This window comes from Xiphophorus couchianus, chromosome 20 (genome assembly GCF_001444195.1).
Source record: "Xiphophorus couchianus chromosome 20, X_couchianus-1.0, whole genome shotgun sequence".
Classification (NCBI taxonomy): Eukaryota; Metazoa; Chordata; class Actinopteri; order Cyprinodontiformes; family Poeciliidae; genus Xiphophorus; species Xiphophorus couchianus.
Genome location: NC_040247.1, coordinates 18,540,963 through 18,559,025, shown reverse-complemented (window position 1 = coordinate 18,559,025; position 18,063 = coordinate 18,540,963). Strand labels below are relative to the sequence as shown.

At 36.9% G+C, this 18,063-nt stretch overlaps 2 protein-coding genes across 3 annotated transcripts; both read right to left on the bottom strand.

The window, feature by feature from the left end:
* Positions 1 to 120: 120 nt before the first annotated feature.
* larp4ab (La ribonucleoprotein 4Ab) lies at positions 121 to 12,917 on the bottom strand. 2 transcript variants are annotated; one of them, XM_028002082.1, is made up of 15 exons: positions 12,484 to 12,917; positions 10,348 to 10,486; positions 9,851 to 10,079; positions 9,319 to 9,455; positions 7,897 to 8,000; positions 7,498 to 7,608; positions 7,114 to 7,167; positions 5,435 to 5,647; positions 5,191 to 5,288; positions 4,377 to 4,601; positions 4,039 to 4,090; positions 3,750 to 3,911; positions 3,508 to 3,644; positions 3,250 to 3,421; positions 121 to 3,127 (listed from the first exon to the last, which is right to left on the bottom strand). In XM_028002082.1, the coding sequence occupies exons 1-15, from the start codon at positions 12,484 to 12,486 to the stop codon at positions 2,765 to 2,767; spliced, it is 2,199 nt and encodes a 732-aa protein (XP_027857883.1). In that variant the 5' UTR covers positions 12,487 to 12,917; the 3' UTR covers positions 121 to 2,764. The 2 variants fall into 2 exon arrangements, with proteins under 2 accessions (XP_027857883.1, XP_027857881.1); XM_028002080.1 differs by lacking the exon at positions 12,484 to 12,917 and having other exon boundaries at positions 10,348 to 10,492.
* A 2,196-nt stretch (positions 12,918 to 15,113) lies between these two features.
* Positions 15,114 to 17,650, bottom strand: pfdn5 (prefoldin 5). The gene is made up of 6 exons (XM_028002113.1): positions 17,499 to 17,650; positions 17,205 to 17,307; positions 16,956 to 16,987; positions 16,016 to 16,090; positions 15,838 to 15,943; positions 15,114 to 15,679 (listed from the first exon to the last, which is right to left on the bottom strand). The coding sequence occupies exons 1-6, from the start codon at positions 17,562 to 17,564 to the stop codon at positions 15,579 to 15,581; spliced, it is 483 nt and encodes a 160-aa protein (XP_027857914.1). The 5' UTR covers positions 17,565 to 17,650; the 3' UTR covers positions 15,114 to 15,578.
* Positions 17,651 to 18,063: the final 413 nt, after the last annotated feature.

The following is an 18,063-nucleotide window of genomic DNA, read 5'->3' as shown; positions in this document are numbered from 1 at the left end:
TATTTCCGGGAGTTTATTTGGCAGAATATTATGGTGTTTCTCGAGATTTGTAAAAAAGCGAAAAGTCTTACATTTTAATATAACCCTATTCAATATACATACACACTCAGAAACAAATAATAAAATCTTACTTAAAGTCTTTTATTTGTACACAATATTTAATTGATAAACCAGTGTACAATTGATAAACGAATCCCCCCTTATTTTTAAGATAAGAGGACTTTAATGTTGAAGTACAATTAACAAGGTGACAGAATTGACATAATGGACAAGTTTAATTTTTGAGTTTGATCAACTGACCTGAATATGTCTATAATTGAAAAAAGACATTCGCTGGAATGAAAACACATTATGTCATATTATTTTGAGAATGAACCAGGAAATCTTGCTATACGTGATGTGTTTAGGATTCTTTCTGCTGAAACAGAACTAGCAAAGGCACAAGGTTTTGGAAAAACATGTTTTCACAAATCCACAAACTAAAAATGTAATTTTTTATCATCTTGACCCTCTTTTCCTTCCTTTAAACAATTCGATCAGAACAAAAAAGCATAAAAGTAGCATTCAACCTTCCACCCCACATCTTTTTAAGCATTACGAAACTCAAGATCATATGAAATACATTTCATTGACCACCTCCACATGTATGTTCAATGTTGAGACAAGTAAACTCACTTACTGTAAATAGTGAACACAATTAAACTCTTGAATCAAGCAAAAAAAAAAAAAAAGCTTAGACATAACAGATTCAACAGCAATGACAACCCTGAACACAAATCTCTACTATATCATAAAAGACTAGAAAACAGGAAGGGTGTCACAAAAAGAAAAATAAACACAAACCAGTAGTTGCAGATCCCATGGCATTCACAGCCTTTTCATCTCATCATACAAATGCAAACTATTACCATCGACAGTTCAAAGACACCAAATGGTTAAAAAAGAAAAAGCTAGTTTAAAAGTTAAGTAGAAGAGGGGCGAAAAAAAGTTGAAAAACCTAGTTATCCTTAAGGTCCCTTTGATAAACACAAAAGTGCAAAAACAGATCAATTATGAACCCTTGATTATATATATATATATATATATATATATATATATATATATATAATGCTGTTCTAAAAACATGTATTTACCAAACTATTCATTTTTTATACTGTTACTATGTATGTACGCAACAACCCAAGGTAAAACTCAACCCAAAGTTAGAGAATTTGATACAATAAACAAGTTTTTCCTCTATAAGTACTGAGTAATCATTCATATCACAGCTTTTGTTTTGGCAAACAACTCATGGTCATCCCCCAAGTACAAAATCAACTTCTAAACATTGTATAGCTCTCTGTTTTCAGAAACAGAAACATTCATGAACTAAGTAAAATAGAGCAAAACGGTTACCCGATAAACATTTTTCTTAAATAAGATTGAAATCAGAAACGGAAGAATATGTTTTGGGGGAAAAAAATGAAGCGTAAAATTTATAGGAGATCAAACAGGGAGAGAAAACGGTAAAGGTTTTACAAAATGTTGTTTTTTTGCTACATTTTTGGCCAGGGTTGCTTACCACTGACCATTTAAATTTAAAAATGAAATGTCAAAATAGTAAAGTATTGTCAAAGAATATAAATAAAAACAAAAGTACATTCAACATTATTACCTAGTCAGACATGAAAGTGGATAATTTGCCTCTAACAAGTGGTAAAGTTTCATATTTTTCTTTATATTCTGACACTTTGTCTAGTTTTTATACAAAATGCAAGTGAAAATAGATGCTTTGTAATTATTCAAGCACTGAATCAGCTCTAGCAAAGGCCCTTTTCCAAATGTTAGCAACATTGAACTAATATTTACAGCACAAAAAAAAGGAAAAAAATCCCCCAAAACTTAAATGAAGTAATTTTCCATATTAAACATCAGCACAACTTTAAATCATAATGTCAACATTATTGTTACCCTCAAGTTTTAAAAGGTAACAACTTCACTATGCATCTGCTCAGGACTCAGCAAGTACCATAACAGGATCAAACAGTCTATGTTTACAAAACACTTAAAAGATCAACAGAAAAATAATATGGGCCTTCTTCTCCAATATTTACCAACTATAATATTGTGTTAAAATACAGCTTAAAAAGCAAAAATACAAAACTAAAAGACCCAACACATTTCCTCATGTACACTCCATCTATGGAGGCTTCCATAACCTTTGGTTATTATGTTAAAAAGTTGTAATCCATGATATTCAGGATCACTGGTGAAATGAAACCAAAGTCAAACTTTAAAGTTTTCTGATATTGAGGTTTTTCAAAATCAGTGCTCTGTTTTGTTTTATCATTCTATTTAATGCCTTTTATAGTCCTTAAGACAATTTCTCCACCAGAAGAAAATCTGAACTGTTGTCTCAAAATCTATGTGCCAGACTGCAAAAAAAGTTTCCTGCAATAAGACGCACAACTTGCCAGATCAGATAAACAGTAAAGTATGACAAAGGATTTCTGCTAACAATACATTGCTCATCTGTATATAAGTGAAGTACTGCTGTATTAAATATCAAAGTTAAAAATAATTCTACAATCAACCTTTAAGGGGTTTAATACAGCACTTAGCCTTGAATTCTGTTGAAATACACATCTTCCTTTAAGGAATATCAACTTAAAGTCTCTGAATAATTTTAGACATCATGATTCTTCGACAAAATCTGTCAAAAGAAATATATTCATCTGTATTTACATATTTACACATTTTAAATAAGGTCCGTAAAGTTCCAGGTTCAGTTATTCTGCTGAAGCGGGGGTATGTTCTGTTCTTTGCCGCTGCGTTTGGGACCCCGCTGAGGGGAAAACTGCTTTCCAGCATTCAGGCCTCTCTGATGTTCCCGAATCTTCATCCCTGAACCTTTTGCTCTGGAGTGACCAGCTGCACCTCTGAATGTACGTGAAGGCTGCCGAGGAGGTTTATCTCCAACTCTCTCGGGACTCTTCTTAGAGGCCAGCTGAGGGTCCTTGACGGTGTTGACCTTGAGCTCCTTTAGAGGGTGGTCGGGTGAAGTGGCAGGAGGGGAGGGTGTCTCTGCTAATGGTGGGTCTCTGGCTGGCCTCTGGCACACCTCTGCATAGCTAAGCTTTCTTGGCTCCTGCGTAGAACATTAAGAATTTTAAAGTATTTAGTAAAAAAACAAACTCATATCAAGCAAATAAAAATCTACTGAAACAGGTGTGAGAGAATATGACTGGGACATTTGGAGATCAGGCCTACCAGGTCTTGCTCTGATGTTGAAGATGAAGGTTGTCCAGCAGAAACACTTTTGCTGCTCGTGCTGGGATCGTGTTCTGGAGTGGTTTTAGAATCAGGTTCAGTGGATGGAGGCAGGTTTCTCTGTACAGCAGCTGGTTCGGTTTTATCTCCCTTTGTTACTGTTGGACAAGCACTAATGATGCAATAAAAAAGGAGATAAGTTGTTATTTTAATTAGGCTATAAATATGCTAATTATTATTCTTAAACCGCATAATTACCTTGCTGCTGGAGGAGTTGCTGTTTGTGCCTCAACAACAACAGCGGGTTTAGCAGGCAGGGAGGTAGATTCCTGTTTGCTTGCAGGACTTTCAGAGTCTTTTGAGTTTTGAGTCAAGCTGTTCTCCTGGTTTCCTGCCTGAAATACATTTTAATAAATAGATTAATAAAACAAAGTACAATAATGCAACGAAATCCAGCTATCATTCTTCAACATGTAAATGTTATGAAGAGGGATAGTCACCTTGCTTGTGAGCCTCAGGCCACGGACAACATCGGAGAGGCGCACCTCTGTCACGGTTTCCCCCTGAACAGGAACCACAGATCCTGGCAAAGGAGGAAAACTTGAAGCTGCCAGATCAAAGTTAGGAGGGGCTGCCTTGACCTCCATCAAAGGGACAGGTTTCTGTTTCATTTATGGGAAAGTGGCGGGAAAAAAAAACATTCATGAACAAAGATTTCAGTAAGTTCAATGTATTGAGATAACGTTCAACATAGATACTTTGGAGTAAAATAAAAGAAGAAATGCTCACCATAGACTGTTCATCTTCTCTTTTCCTCCTCATGCCTCTGTGGCCATTTCTCCTATTTCAAAATTTAGATTAGAAGTGAAAAAAACAACAAAAAACCCCAAAAACAAACAGAAAAAACAATACATCAGTATAATGTGCAATAACTTGTTTTTTAAGTACAACTAATAATGAAAGTCACTCCTGTATACATTTTTTTTCCTTTTTAAAGTTAAAAGGTAAAAAAAACAATTACAGTCATGGACAAAATATCAAAAAACAACTACATTGCACAATGTTACATTTTGGTTGGAAATGCTGACATCTAGACGTTTGTTCCAATATTAAAGAGTTCAGCTGACCTGTCTCGCCCAGAGCGGCTCTGATCTCCATTGGATATGGAGGACAGTGAAGAAGAGTCTTTAAAGTGGAAGGAAGAGGCTGGATGTGATTTAAAGCTGGACAGAGTCCTTAGTGCCTGGATGTCCTGTGGACTCATGGGGCCAGAGATACCATCCACCATGGTTCCTGGAGCCAAGTTAGAAGAAACAGCATCGCCTGGTCGAGGGTGACCTTTTATGTGGTTCCTAGGGTACAGAAACAATGTTTTGTTTTGAAAATGAAAAAGAAAATGCTACAAATGCATTGATGTGATTCAAAAAGTACAAGGAAAGATATTAAGCGAATGTATATTAAAAGTATACAGGTATGTTTTGAAGCACTTATGAGCAAAATAATAAAGGGATATAATTTTAAAAGGAATCTACATACATTAGTGCCTTCTTAGATAATAATCACATTCAATACAGCCATAATAACTGAACTGTTTGGAGATGAGCACTAAATACCAGTGGAAAAGGAACAAATGGTCTAACTTTTTATTTTTTTTAACAAAATTGACTTCAAAGCCTATTTTTTTCCTAACACGGTGTTTGTTAAATTACCTTCCAAGGCTTCATTTTTTGCTCTAGGCATTAAGAGGATTGCACACAGCTACTTAAAGACTGATACAGATCTATTTGTTGCTTAAACCTGCCATCATTCAGATCAAACTTAAAGTGATGAAGCTTGAAGCTTAAAGAGCAAACAAGCTGTCACAATAATTAATGTCTCTATTTGGCAACAGAAGTTATTCAAGACCAAAAATGAGCGATCTCTATCATAATTTGCAGGTACCTGTTCCTGCCAGCAGGACGGTGGATGCTGCTGGAGTTTGGTTTGTAGTTCCCTGGATTGCTGTATCCATTCATGAATCCTGCACTGGGGAAGGGAGCCTGCAACAATGACATAAAAAATAAAATAAAAACACATCTACATAAAGCACATAAAGGAAAAATCTAAATTCTAATGAAGAAGGATATCACATTAACTGGTTCAGAGATTGTTTGACTTTAAATAAGAATTATATAATAGTTCTCACCAGTGGCGTTTCAAAGTGTGGCACGATGGAAGGGTTCCAGGTGGGAGACACCACAGGATAAATGGGGAACTCCTGCTGAGGGCTGTACACCTGCTGCATGTACACCGGAGACACATACTGGGCCTGAGACTGGGCATGCTGCTGATACACTCCGGAGTCCATGCTGTGAAAGCCATTTTTTCCAAAGAATGTATTTATGGCTTTAATGCGAGCCTACAGAGAAGACAACTAGTTAAGCTTTCTAAAACACAAGAACACTTAATAATTATTTATGACAATTAGTGCTGTTGCTTTATTGTTGTTATTCCCCTCAGATCTCATAATCTCACGGTCATGAGGCCATAAAACACTGCACTAACAAGGGGGAGAGAAGGAGGAGGGTAAGGGGACAAGAAGAAGAGGTTGAGGGAGGATGGGAGAAAAGCAAAGATTAAGATGTATGTAGAGAAAATGAAAGGTCCTCCTGGATAGACAGTGAATATGGGTCCTTCCAAGCGCGATACTGATCATCACAGGGGCAAACAGAGGCCTTGAAGGATTCATATACCTTGGACTTTTCCACATTACAACCAAAAATTATATGTATTTTTTATGCAAGTGACAGATCAACATAATTCTCTTTTTCCTCCAAAAAACAAAATTCTGAAAATTGAGGCATCTATTTTTTATTCAGTTCCATTAATTCAATGATTTATAGATCCACCTTCAGCTGCTGTTAGTGTAGGTCCCTCTTTGTATGCAGGACAAAAATCTATTTTGATCTAATCTGAACCGAACATGTTCTCTCTCATGTTTGTCTTGTCTCCACATGACTCGTGGAAAGCTGCATTCAGGAACTCTTCTAGCTTTCTTATTGCTACCCTTCTATAAAAAGGTCAACATTTTGGAAAGCACAGGTAATAATAATCCTGTCAACAGCTACTATAAGATGAGTTATGAATTTCAGCAGCTTCAGAGTTACCACTGACCTCTTGGCTCCTTCTCCCACTAAGGTTCTCCTTGCCCAACTTGCCACCCAATTGTGCAATATTTTTTCTATTTTTAGATTTAACAGCGTTCTGTCAGATGTTCACAGTTTGGAATATTGTTTTATAATTTAACCCTGCTTTATACATCTCCATAATCGTATCCCAGACTTTGTTGCTGTTTTCCTTGGTTTTCATGATGATCCAAGGCCCTTTCAGAACAGCCGGATTTACGCCCACATTTAAATAAACACAGATAAACTCCATTTACGAAATAGGTTGCTTATTGTGTTGGCATATCTTATGTAATACCAATAAAATATATTGATGAGCGCGGTTGTATTGTGACAACTATGAAACGGTTTAAAACAAGCAACTTTCCAAGGCATTGTAGAGTATACACACCTCATGTACTTTATAGATTTCATTTGATTTATTTTGGATGGGTGGGAGTAAGCAAGAGAGGAAAAAAATGTCTACAAAATGCACAAGATTCACATTATGATGTTAAAACTATAAATCTGGAAAGTTTTATCAACTTTCCCTTTTCACTCTTGACAAATACTAGCAAAAATGAAGCTCGCTTTATCTGGTTTCTATCCAAATACATCCCAAGGTAAACCTGAGGCTAAATCACACAAGCCTTGCCCTGAGGACATTCCGTTTTTTTCATGACATCTAACTTAGCAATGTAAATTATTTCATGTCATTTACCATAATGGGTTTCCCCTGGAACATTTTCACTTCCTCTCGTAGGTATCTGTATGCCTGATCAAGAAAAAGAGGGGAAAAAAAGAGGGAACATATTTTTACTAAACAGCAAATTCAGTTTTTTTTCTTTTTGGTTCAGTGACCTCTGTGTCCTAAACCAATCTTGTTATCTTGCAAGATGTTCAAAATTGATTTTAACCAAGTCAATGAGCTTTTGTATTAACATGCTTTCTAATAGTTTTCTACTAGCTCCTAGTGTTTTTAATAGTGACAGGTTGGAATGCTGAACACAGATGAAGCATTTATTCAAAAAAAAAAAAAAAACAGAAATAGTGCAAATATCAAACCTAAGAAATTAAGTAAATGATGATTAATGAGAATGCATACCTGCAGGGCATCCATGTCTGACTGAAATGTTATATACCAGTTGCTATTGTGAGCAAACTCAACACCCAACACCTTTGGACAGTTTTCACTCTTGAATAGATCCTCTACTTCCTGAGAAAAGAAAAAAAAATATATATATATATATATATATAAATGTATTTTCTGTCCCAAACAGAGAACACTAATTAACCCACAGAACAATGGTATATAATGAGGTAACTTTAAGACACAACAAAGACTAAACAAGTCCAGATTTGCCATTTTCCATATATATACCTTGCAAGTTCTTTTTAAACAAGTTGTAAGCAAGTAAAATCTTATGGCAACATTTCGTAGGTCTAACAGTTTATTTGCGCAATTCAGAAAACTGCTTAGTATGCAGTATTAGGTCATCTTTACCTCAACTGGTGTAGTTTCTGGCACTTCTCTTAAAATAATGATGCAGCGGCTGTGGTTAGGTCGAACTTTCTCACCAGCTTCATCAACTTGCACTAAAGGAGACGCTGAAAAGAAAAATACATTCTAAAATAAGCTTTATATTAATAAGAACATGCTAGATTTAAAAACATCTACATAGTTTCATATTAGTGAAACTATGTAAATTGATCTCCCTGTGTTGCCAACACAGATTTTCTTTACCTTTTTTTGCTGCTTTTCTGTGACAAAGTCCCTTACTTTCTGGGACTTTCCACAGAAGTGGAGATAATAAAATATGTTTATTGCAAAAAAAACAACATTTGATATTTGACATATCAAATGTGTTAGGAATAAATATACTGAAGTTTGTTCAGTTACAAAAAATTAACACATTTTCTAATAATTTTTAATATAATTTATAGACAACAACAGCACTGCTGCAGTGGCGAGTTGGGTAACCCAACAACAGATCCTGTTGTCCGTTAACAGACTTTGCCTAACTGAAACCACAGTAATTATGCCATGTATTGTGACATAAACAATTTTGTGTAATTTAAGTCAAGATTCGCAGCTTTTTTATAGGATGCACAACTTCTCTTTCTCAGTTTAGAAGTTTGATCCTGAATAAACTGATATTAAAGCCACTTGTTAAACACCACACCCCTGGTTCCTTTTATCTGGTTACAAAACCAGCAATGTTTCTTGCCAAACTACTGTCACATGAGTCCACACCGCTTTCATTCAATGTCACATGACCAGAGTAGTACTGATAATGAAAGCCAAAGGAAAACTTTTTCTCTTAGTGGAGAGAAAATCCCTGTCGACTAAAGGTTAGCATAAAATACTGGCCATCTCTGAGAGCGATCAAAGTTTACTCATTAATAGCTGATATCATCAATATGCAGGACAAGAAAAAAAAAAAAAGATAAAGCAACAGCCTGGAAATCACATCAAGCTAAATGTAATGTTTTCTGCAACTTAATTCTACATCTTCACTAAAACTGCAAAAAATATCAAATCATAGTTGAGTTTTAGGTAGGTTGGTATATTCCAGAGGTCAATTATGCAATCTTAAACTTCCAAACAACCCGTCTTGTTTTATGGATATACACAAAATAAGCCTATATGTTTCTGTGCCATGCACCGGCTCATATGCCATTTAAATACTACACAGAGTACAGATACTTAATGAAGTAATAAAAGTAAAAGTTTGTTGACATCATTCTACTTCCTTCCTCAATTTCTGCATGAATTGGCCCATTAGATGCTTGAAGATTTTCAGCTTGTGCTGCTCTTAGTGAGTTTTTCCACTTAGTTAACACCAATAAACCTTTATATCTTAAAATTAATATCTTAACTAGCAAGAGTTTATATTCATTACATGGAGAAGAGTAGCACTGGTACCTCTCAATACTTCCAGGATTAGATCCATGTCAGTGGTGAGCGCTTTGATGTCCTCCATACAGGCAAAAGTCCAGATAGGAATAAACTGATCACTGTCCATCTGGGATATTAGGTACAGATCCTTAGAGAGGTTCTCCCTGAAAGAATAGAACATTTACATTGTGCTTGTATCATACATACTAATGTTTCTATCAGACGTGGCTAATAACCGTTTTTTTTATTTTTTATATATATATATACTATTTTTACTATCATAAAGTATTGCTACTCTTGAGTACAATTCTTGGGTACTCTACCTTATTATTAACAACAAAACAATGTTGACTAAATGTAAAAATGTTAAATGTTTCACCAAGGAATGGTTAAATTGAACAATAGTAAGACATACAACAATGACTTCTTTTATGACTAAATTCTTTGAGGAATATACACAGTTCCTTACAACTCAGTAATTATGGTTAGTTTTCCCTGTTCTTGAAACACAAAACACATGGACACAAAAACCTATTCTGATGAAACAAGTAGGATTTACCTAGAAAAGCAGAACTCCAGTCTTTTCTTTAATGACTCCCGTAAACTCTCTTCAATCACTACTTCTTCCTTAGACAGTTCAGTGTCTATGGCAGAGTCGCCCTGTGCATCAAAGACCAAATATCCCAGGTCTGGATGCTCCACATCCTCGGATGTGGGGTACTCATCGGGGCTACTCAGGAAGTCAATAGCGTATCCTTTACTCTCCAAAGAAAGAACATCTGACAAACCTACGGCAAGAAGGAAAACAGCAGAAAGATTGGGAAATGACTGCTATGTTTGCAGACCAAAATGATCCACCAAAGGAGTCACAACTTCACCGCAGACATCTAAGGCCAAGAGTAAACATTTCTTCATAAGCTGTGTTTACTCTTAATTATCAGCAAATATTGTGTCTTAACCTGATAAAGCCACTTCTCAGTCTCATACTCACTAAAGAGACAGATAAGTGGCTCAAACTGCCTTATCAACGAAAATTATACCAAACAAGACCCATACCATCAGTCATCTCAGGGGGGGAAGAGTTGGTGTGGAGCCAAGAAGAATCTTCAGATACTTCTGGGATGTCATTTTGTTGGGCTGGGATCTCTTGCCACACTTTGGCGTTGGGGTTAAGACTAGTTCCCTTGGTGGTAACCTGCATAATAGACATCAAAGTAGCATGGGAAAAAAAATTATTTAGTAGGAGTTGTCAAATGTTTTTTTTGTGCAAATTATACATTTTTTGCCATTCTACTCTTCATAGACCAGTACTGGTAAAATAAACTGATACTAGCTGCTTAATTAGATACATTATTTGCTCCAGCAGAGTTTATAGTTGGCTGGTAAACTGCCAGTTCTTCCCGACTGGACGCACAACGGCTGAAAAAGGTTTTACTTAAAGTAAGGGAGGATATAGTTCATTCAGCTTCATTCAGACAGCTGATTGGCAGTGTGCAGCAACAGATGGGGGAAGGACACAACTGAAGTACTATACGAGAAAAATTACTCCACCTTCTTTGGCACCTCAATAAAAACTTTAAACCATAAAAATAGCTTGACAAAAAAACATGTATTATTTACTAGTGTTTTTAAAAGGTTTGTGGGACTGGTGGTCTGAACTCAGTAGCTAGACAGGAAGCTGGGCAGAAAAACAAGGAGGACACATGTAGTAAATAGCCCAGGGGTCAGATGTGTTGAATGTACTCCCCACATATACATGACATGTGTTGCTCTCGCTGTATGAAGTCACAGATGCATTTCCCCCCAAAAATTGATGAAGCTTTCAACTTTTCCCCCCCATTAAAATAATATCACAAAATACTGTAATCCATTTAACTCCATATTTGCGTATCACTCCAATGATCTCAGTTTTGCACAAATTATTAGAAAGAGATTTTTCAACTTGCTTAAAATTATAGCAAAATCAAAGAAGTCAAACTTTGGATGGATAGTAGCACTCTACTTAAATATAAAAGTTAAGGTCAAATTATTAGATTATGAATGCATTTTGTTTGTAAATTAAACTGCCTCCTTGAACTTGTCATTTAAAATACGCTTTAGGGAGTTGAGCAACTTTGCATTATAAAATCCTGCTGTTTCATCACACATTCGCTAAATATACCACATCCAATCCAGTGAATGAAGTAACTGGACCCGCAAATCCAGCTTTACACAGAACACACAACCCTGAGCTTTCATTGGTCAGCTTCACTCTTCTCCGCCCCTCTGTGGTCACATGGATCAATACTCCGAGTTGATCCGCCTCTGAATTTCAAGCTCACCTTTCACAACGCTTTGCAAGCTGTCATCCAATCCCCCCAAAAAGCCAAACACAAACACGAAGATGCTTTGGTCATAAACATATTTTGAAATCTTACATGTGAAGCCATCTTGTATGCTAGCCCGGGTTTCAAATCTGAAGGTTTACTCTTTCTTTTTTTTTTAACATAAGAGGGGAAACAGTCTTTGAGTTTCGGGAGGAGCACGTGGCGCCGACGTGCTCCTGTTACTTTTAAAACATAACCCTACCCTGAACGCCTATTTCTCTGCTCATTCTAATTACAAATGTTGTTGCCAATCGATAACTAACGTGTTCAACCACAAGTAACCGTTTTCAGACAACGTCCCCGTCGACCTTCGGCACACACGCAGCTACAACTGGGTGCAGCGGCTAACGTTCAACCCAAAATCACGTGCAGAAGTTACTACACGTGCAAAGGCGAGAAATTGCTCAATAAAACTTTCTTTCACACTAAAATATGGCAACTAATTGGGTAAATACTAGAACGTGTTTTTTAAAACTACTGTATTTGGCTTGTAGTAGTTCCTTTGTGTTACCATATGTTAACTTTGTGACATCAGCGTCACCGGCGTTAAGCTAACTAGCTTATGTTTACTACTAGCAGACCAGCTGGAACCGGCCTGACTTTACTTTGCTATTCTACGCTAATTTGTTTGACAGGTTGAAATAAACGTCGTCGAAAGGATTCAAACTCCCATCTTTTAAGAACATTACTTATAAAAACAGTACAGTTGTTGCAGAGTGTAGACGACCTTCAGATGGCACGAACTGTGTAGACCCGAGAACAGCAAAAAACTGAAACAGGTTGGCAATCATTAGCCGAGGTGAAAGCCTCCAGGCCGCGTACTTACCATGTTAACGTAATCTTTGTCTTCTACCCTGGTCAGCGCCGGTAAACTTCACTTATCTGGCCCCGTTCCTATCCTGTAAACGATTTAAACTGCGAAATAGCTGCTGCTTTTAAGCAGTAGAGTCCGCTTCTTTGTCGGTTGTAACTGCCGTCTCGAGCGCACGCCTCGGTCGCGTGCTCCTGTTTCAACAGTTTGCCTCGCGCACCGTAACTTTAACCGGTGACTAGCTCTACGGCGCTCTTTCGATAAATCTGCGATAAAATGCCCACTTGTACCACTAGATAAGGTAATTCTGGCTCAATTCCTCATCTCTGACTGTCAGCGACGCCGCGGTTACTGCAGCATGTGACAGCTGCTTCTTCAGAGTGTAGGTCTGGCTCGGTCCGACCCAACAACAGGCTGCACCCCGCCCGCTCGCTCCGACCTCCACTGCAACAACGCAACTGCTGTGACCTCCCCGGCGAGGCCGCTGCAGAATGAGGGTTGATGTAACCATGAGAAACACGTAACAACTGACTTCATCTTGTGAAAGTTTGCATTTTTTAGCCGGGGATAAGGCAGCTGGCACATTTAAAAGTCGACCCTCGGTTTCTATTTAGTAAACGTAATGAAACAACAAAAATCAAAGTTTCACAGAAACGGTTTATCAAATGTGGGAAAATAGATAAAACAAATCTGCAAGGCTACTGACCACTGTATCAATTAACCTTACAATATTTACACTGAATGCTTGGTGAGTCCTCTAGCTTGGATGTTTTAATAAAGACCTTCAGCTCACCTGCATTGTTTCCTCTTGTTTCTCACATTGTTCTTAGGAACAATATATAAAGTCTCTTGTTTTAAATTCCTCTCCAAGCTGTAGTTAACGTTTGTGCACCTTTGTGAAACATATTTTTTCTTCCACCAAACTTTAAGTGTTCTTTTTTGACTAAGTCTTCTTGTAAAGCATATCAATGACTGCAACAAGTACCATTTCCACATATGCTAATTTTTACATATTTCAAATAGAAAAAATAAACTAAGCTTATACAAAGTTTGAACATTTTGGGCAACATCAAACCTAAAAATCTAATATGGCTGCCATATGTCTAGAACATATGGCAAAATATCAACTCATCAGTTTACAAACTGATGAGTTGGTAATTTTGGTAGTATGTATATTCAAAATTATGTACAACTTGTGTTACTGAACCAGTTTTTGAAAAGATTATATGCAGAGAATTGTGTTATTGCATTGTATTGATTAATGAGCAAAGAACTAATCTCCAGAGTTCTGTTTTTACTTTACAGGTAAATGGAAAACAGAGATAGAGATAAGAGATAAATCTTTATCGTCATTGTCACAAGGACAACAAAATTTAAAAGGTGCCATCAGTCAGTGCATATGCTTAAAAACAAAAAATAACTGTCTCACAATTCACACACAATGTAAGCACAAATAGTCAACATTATTCTATCCAGTCATCCAACATATAAAGTTATAAAGAAGTGAATGAGGCTGTAAACTTATTGGAATGCAGTAAAGCTGTTTTTATTTTCTCCCATAATACCATCATTAAGCCTCCAAATTGTTTTTGGAGGCTTAATGACGGTATTTTGCTGAATAAGACTGTTTTCTAGACCAAACAGGATGGCTAATATTTGATGTAACATTATGCTTGTAACTTCAAAAATTGCACAGAAACCAAATGCATTTAACTGAGTGCTGCATGCTGTGTACATTATATACAATTTAGCTTTCCAGTTAAAAATCACAAACTTTCTAAAGTTAGTTTGCTTCATTTTATGCTCTTGCTAAGGTGCATGTTTGTTCTTAATGATTTATGGTGGCCCAAATGAAAATTGAAGAGCTACAATCTCCTGTACCTCCACATAAGCAGAAGACAAAGAAAGAAAATTGTTGTAAAGTCATGAGACCTGGGATGAAGAACTTCATTTATTGCCGCCCAGGAAAAGGTCACTCTGCACTGAAGACTCATCAACCTTACAATTCTCATGGAAATTCAGCAGGTCCTTGGGAGACCCTAGTGTGTGATGCCATCATCAAAAAACGTTATCACTCTATGGAGGTAATGCCCCACACACTGTGTAGTTAGAGAATGCAACAAAGAAGCAACAGCTTGCATGTACTCCTGTTTCCTGTGTAACTGAAAAAAAACACCAAAAGAAGTAATGTACATGACATTCTGTGTGCGATGTCTGTGTTGGAGAAAAAACAATATTTAGTCAGCAGTTGGTAACAAGTCCTACAATCTATAAAGCTGCACTGAAAAACAGCTTTTTGTCTGATGTCACTGCACTGTTGCAGTATGTTGATGACATCCTCATCTGTAGCCAATTCCCTGCCCAGTGCATAAAAGACAGTTTCTCTATTGAAACATTTAGATGCTTTTGGCCACACAGTTGGTCAAAATTGTAAGTTGTGCAGGAAAACGTTACAATTTTAGGACATGTTATCATTGCTGAGGGATGCTTGTCCTCACAACATGTTTCTGCTGCTCAAAATATCCCCATATTCCCAAGTCCACCACTAAGAAATAATTTATGTCCTTTTTGGGCATGATACCATAATGCAGAAATTTAATTCCCAATTACTCTGCCTTTAAAGCCCCTTTAGAAGCCCTCTATCACATTATGTTAATTTACTTTTCCTTTAATTAAAAATCTTTGCTGTCAACAAAACTATACAGAATCCCAGCTAAAATTATTACACTGCAGTTTTGTCCTTCAAGTCTAAAGATAAGTCACCAAACATCCAGTCTAGATAAACTTGTACACCTTTTGACAATATGCAGGGTTTTGCAATATATGCCAAGTGGAATGGAGAAATAATCAAGAAAAGTCTCAAGCCTTACCTATTAGGATGAAAGTATGTATGATTGACAGATCTAGCGACAAATAATGACACAGGATTTTTTAAACCCAAACTTAACTAGCTTTAATGACTAAAGTTGACAACAAATTTTTATTTAAATTTCTGCAAGTACACAGGGAGTCGTCCATGTACCCGCCAACCTACACTTCAAACATGATTTCTGCATTTTGCATCATCTTGTGAAGGCAAACTTAAAAAAAGCTCTCTAATCCTGAATAGCTCAAACAGTTGTTCCCATCAGGCCTTTGTTTCCAACCATCTGTGATGCCTGTTGACTCTGTTGTAATTGCTGGATCTTCAGATTCATTACTTCAATGACCGCTGCAAAACAGAAAAAAATTATTTTTACCAATCTGCCAATATGTGGGAGAAGTATTTGCCTCTTTGTTAAATCACATAACTAACTGATCAACTACCTTTTTGGTTCAATTTCACCTGCTATGAAAATGCTCAGAGCTCTTGATTTATCCTCATATTACCTTGTTTCATAGCGTGTTTCTCTTGAAGAGCTGGCTGAATTTTCTCTATCTGCTTTGTGAGGAAGTCTATTTTACGCTTGAAGAATGCCTTTGAGTTCTCCACATTCTAGAAAGATAAAATATGATCAAGTACCATTTATTCTGACATAGTTGACACATTCAAAAGCCAATATGTTACCTTTTCAACATAATATCCAGTCCCCACATCCACTAACACATGTTCCACATCATTTAACGTTCCAGGAACGTACATCTGGGTAGAAACAGCTAAGGATCTCCATTGGCACACAACCTCTTTCAATACACATTGTCCAGCCATAATATGACCATTACCGGGTGAGGTCAACACACAAATCATGTCCACCTTGGCACTTGTTAGTGGGGAGGATGTTGTAAATGGAAACTGAGCAATTTGTCCTCAAAGTTAATGTGTTAACATAAATAAACTGGGCAACTAAATAAGGATTTTAATAAATCTGATAAGGAATTAATTTTAAATTGTAAATGTAAAGTCTTTCATAACAACAGTATTCCATGATGGCAATGCAATAGATGGATAATACAAGTCGATATAAGCAAAACATTTTACAGAAATAATTTAAAGACCTTAGCAAGAGATTGAGGTGTAGCTTTGCTCCCAGATCTAAATCCAATCTAGCATCAGTGGCCTGTGTTTTACAAACAAGACTGATCCATTTTTGTTCCCACCTCACATCTTGCAGGCCTTAAAATAATCTGATGCTAATATCTTAGTGCCAAATACCACAGCACACCCACTGTGGCCCAACACACCATTAATCATGGAGTCATAATGTTATATCTGATAAGTGTGTATTGCACCATAAAGAAATATGTTTGCTGTCGCTTTTCATAGACATCTATAGATGCATAGACGTATCAATGGGTGTAAAAGCTGCTTTCATGAGTGATGTAGTTTTACTTAAGATTGAAAAAAAAAAAAATCCATGATGTCAACCGAGGCTTGAGTTTAGTTTGAAAACTATATACACCTATAGATAAACAGCTAATAAGCTGCCAGTGGCAGCATGTCTGTGATTACTATTAGTCTTATTGCAGTGCTCTGCTGGATTGATGGTGTAGAATCACGAAAAGGATACAGAACTGGTGAGAGGCACAAGCAACTCTTTTCCTGTTCAAGAAAACAAAGAAAGAAAGCATAGTTACCAGCAACTGATATAAGCCACACATACTCAGATAATTTCATCAATTATAAACCAAAAATAGCTTAACAATGAAAACTGTAATCCTGGGAATTAGATTGGTAATGTTAACATATTTGTTATAAACACCATTCAGTTTAAATTCCCTACACTCTCTGTCAGCAGAAATGTCATTAGTTTACGTACCCTTATTGTTTGGGTTCAGGACACTTAAGCTGTCTTTTGCTTCAACAAACTTGTTCTGGGCAATTTTCAGCTGACTTATGGAAGACGTCAAGAACTCAACCTCCTGAAATAAAACATCACTAATTAAAAATGAGCACAATAAAGGGAAGCATTGTCATGTTAACACGCTGAGGCTGTATAAGAACCGACATCAGTAGAGTTGGAGCCATTTTAATTTTAATTGGGGGAAATACTGTCATATAGACACACATGGCTGATAATCTAGTATCTATATACTGAAAAAAGAAACAATACCTGGTCTAGTTGGCCTTTTAATCCTTCCAACTGAGGAAGGGAGAGGTCTGTGAGATTCACCGCCATATTGGAAGCGTGATGAGCAACGAGCAGCACTGGGTGCGCACCATTTGTCAGCCGGAGAACAGAGCGGTGCGCCGGGTTGGCGGAGTTGATACACAATTTTAAATGGAGAATTAGATACCCGACATGCTTCGTCCAGATAAACAGTGGGAAACAAGAGATTTTTTTTTAGATGTAGCAAAAGGAAACATTAATTAAATACGAATATGTACAGTAAATATGCAGACCATCGCAAATCCCATACTGTGCCGCAGTATTAAGCAGCGGAAAATGCTTAACACTGCCATCCTTATTAGGCACGTAATAAGGATGGCAGTAATGAGCTCAGATCCCTTGGTTTTCCCTCGTTAGCTAAATACGTTGTCCTCGTTTTTAAGATGTAAACTCCCCCCGCCACTTCGTCATCGCTTCTACCCAAGCCATGCACCGGCTGACTGTTAAGAAGTATCCCATTAATTGTGCTTCCGACTGAGAGATGGAGCGAGATTAATCTAAAACACTG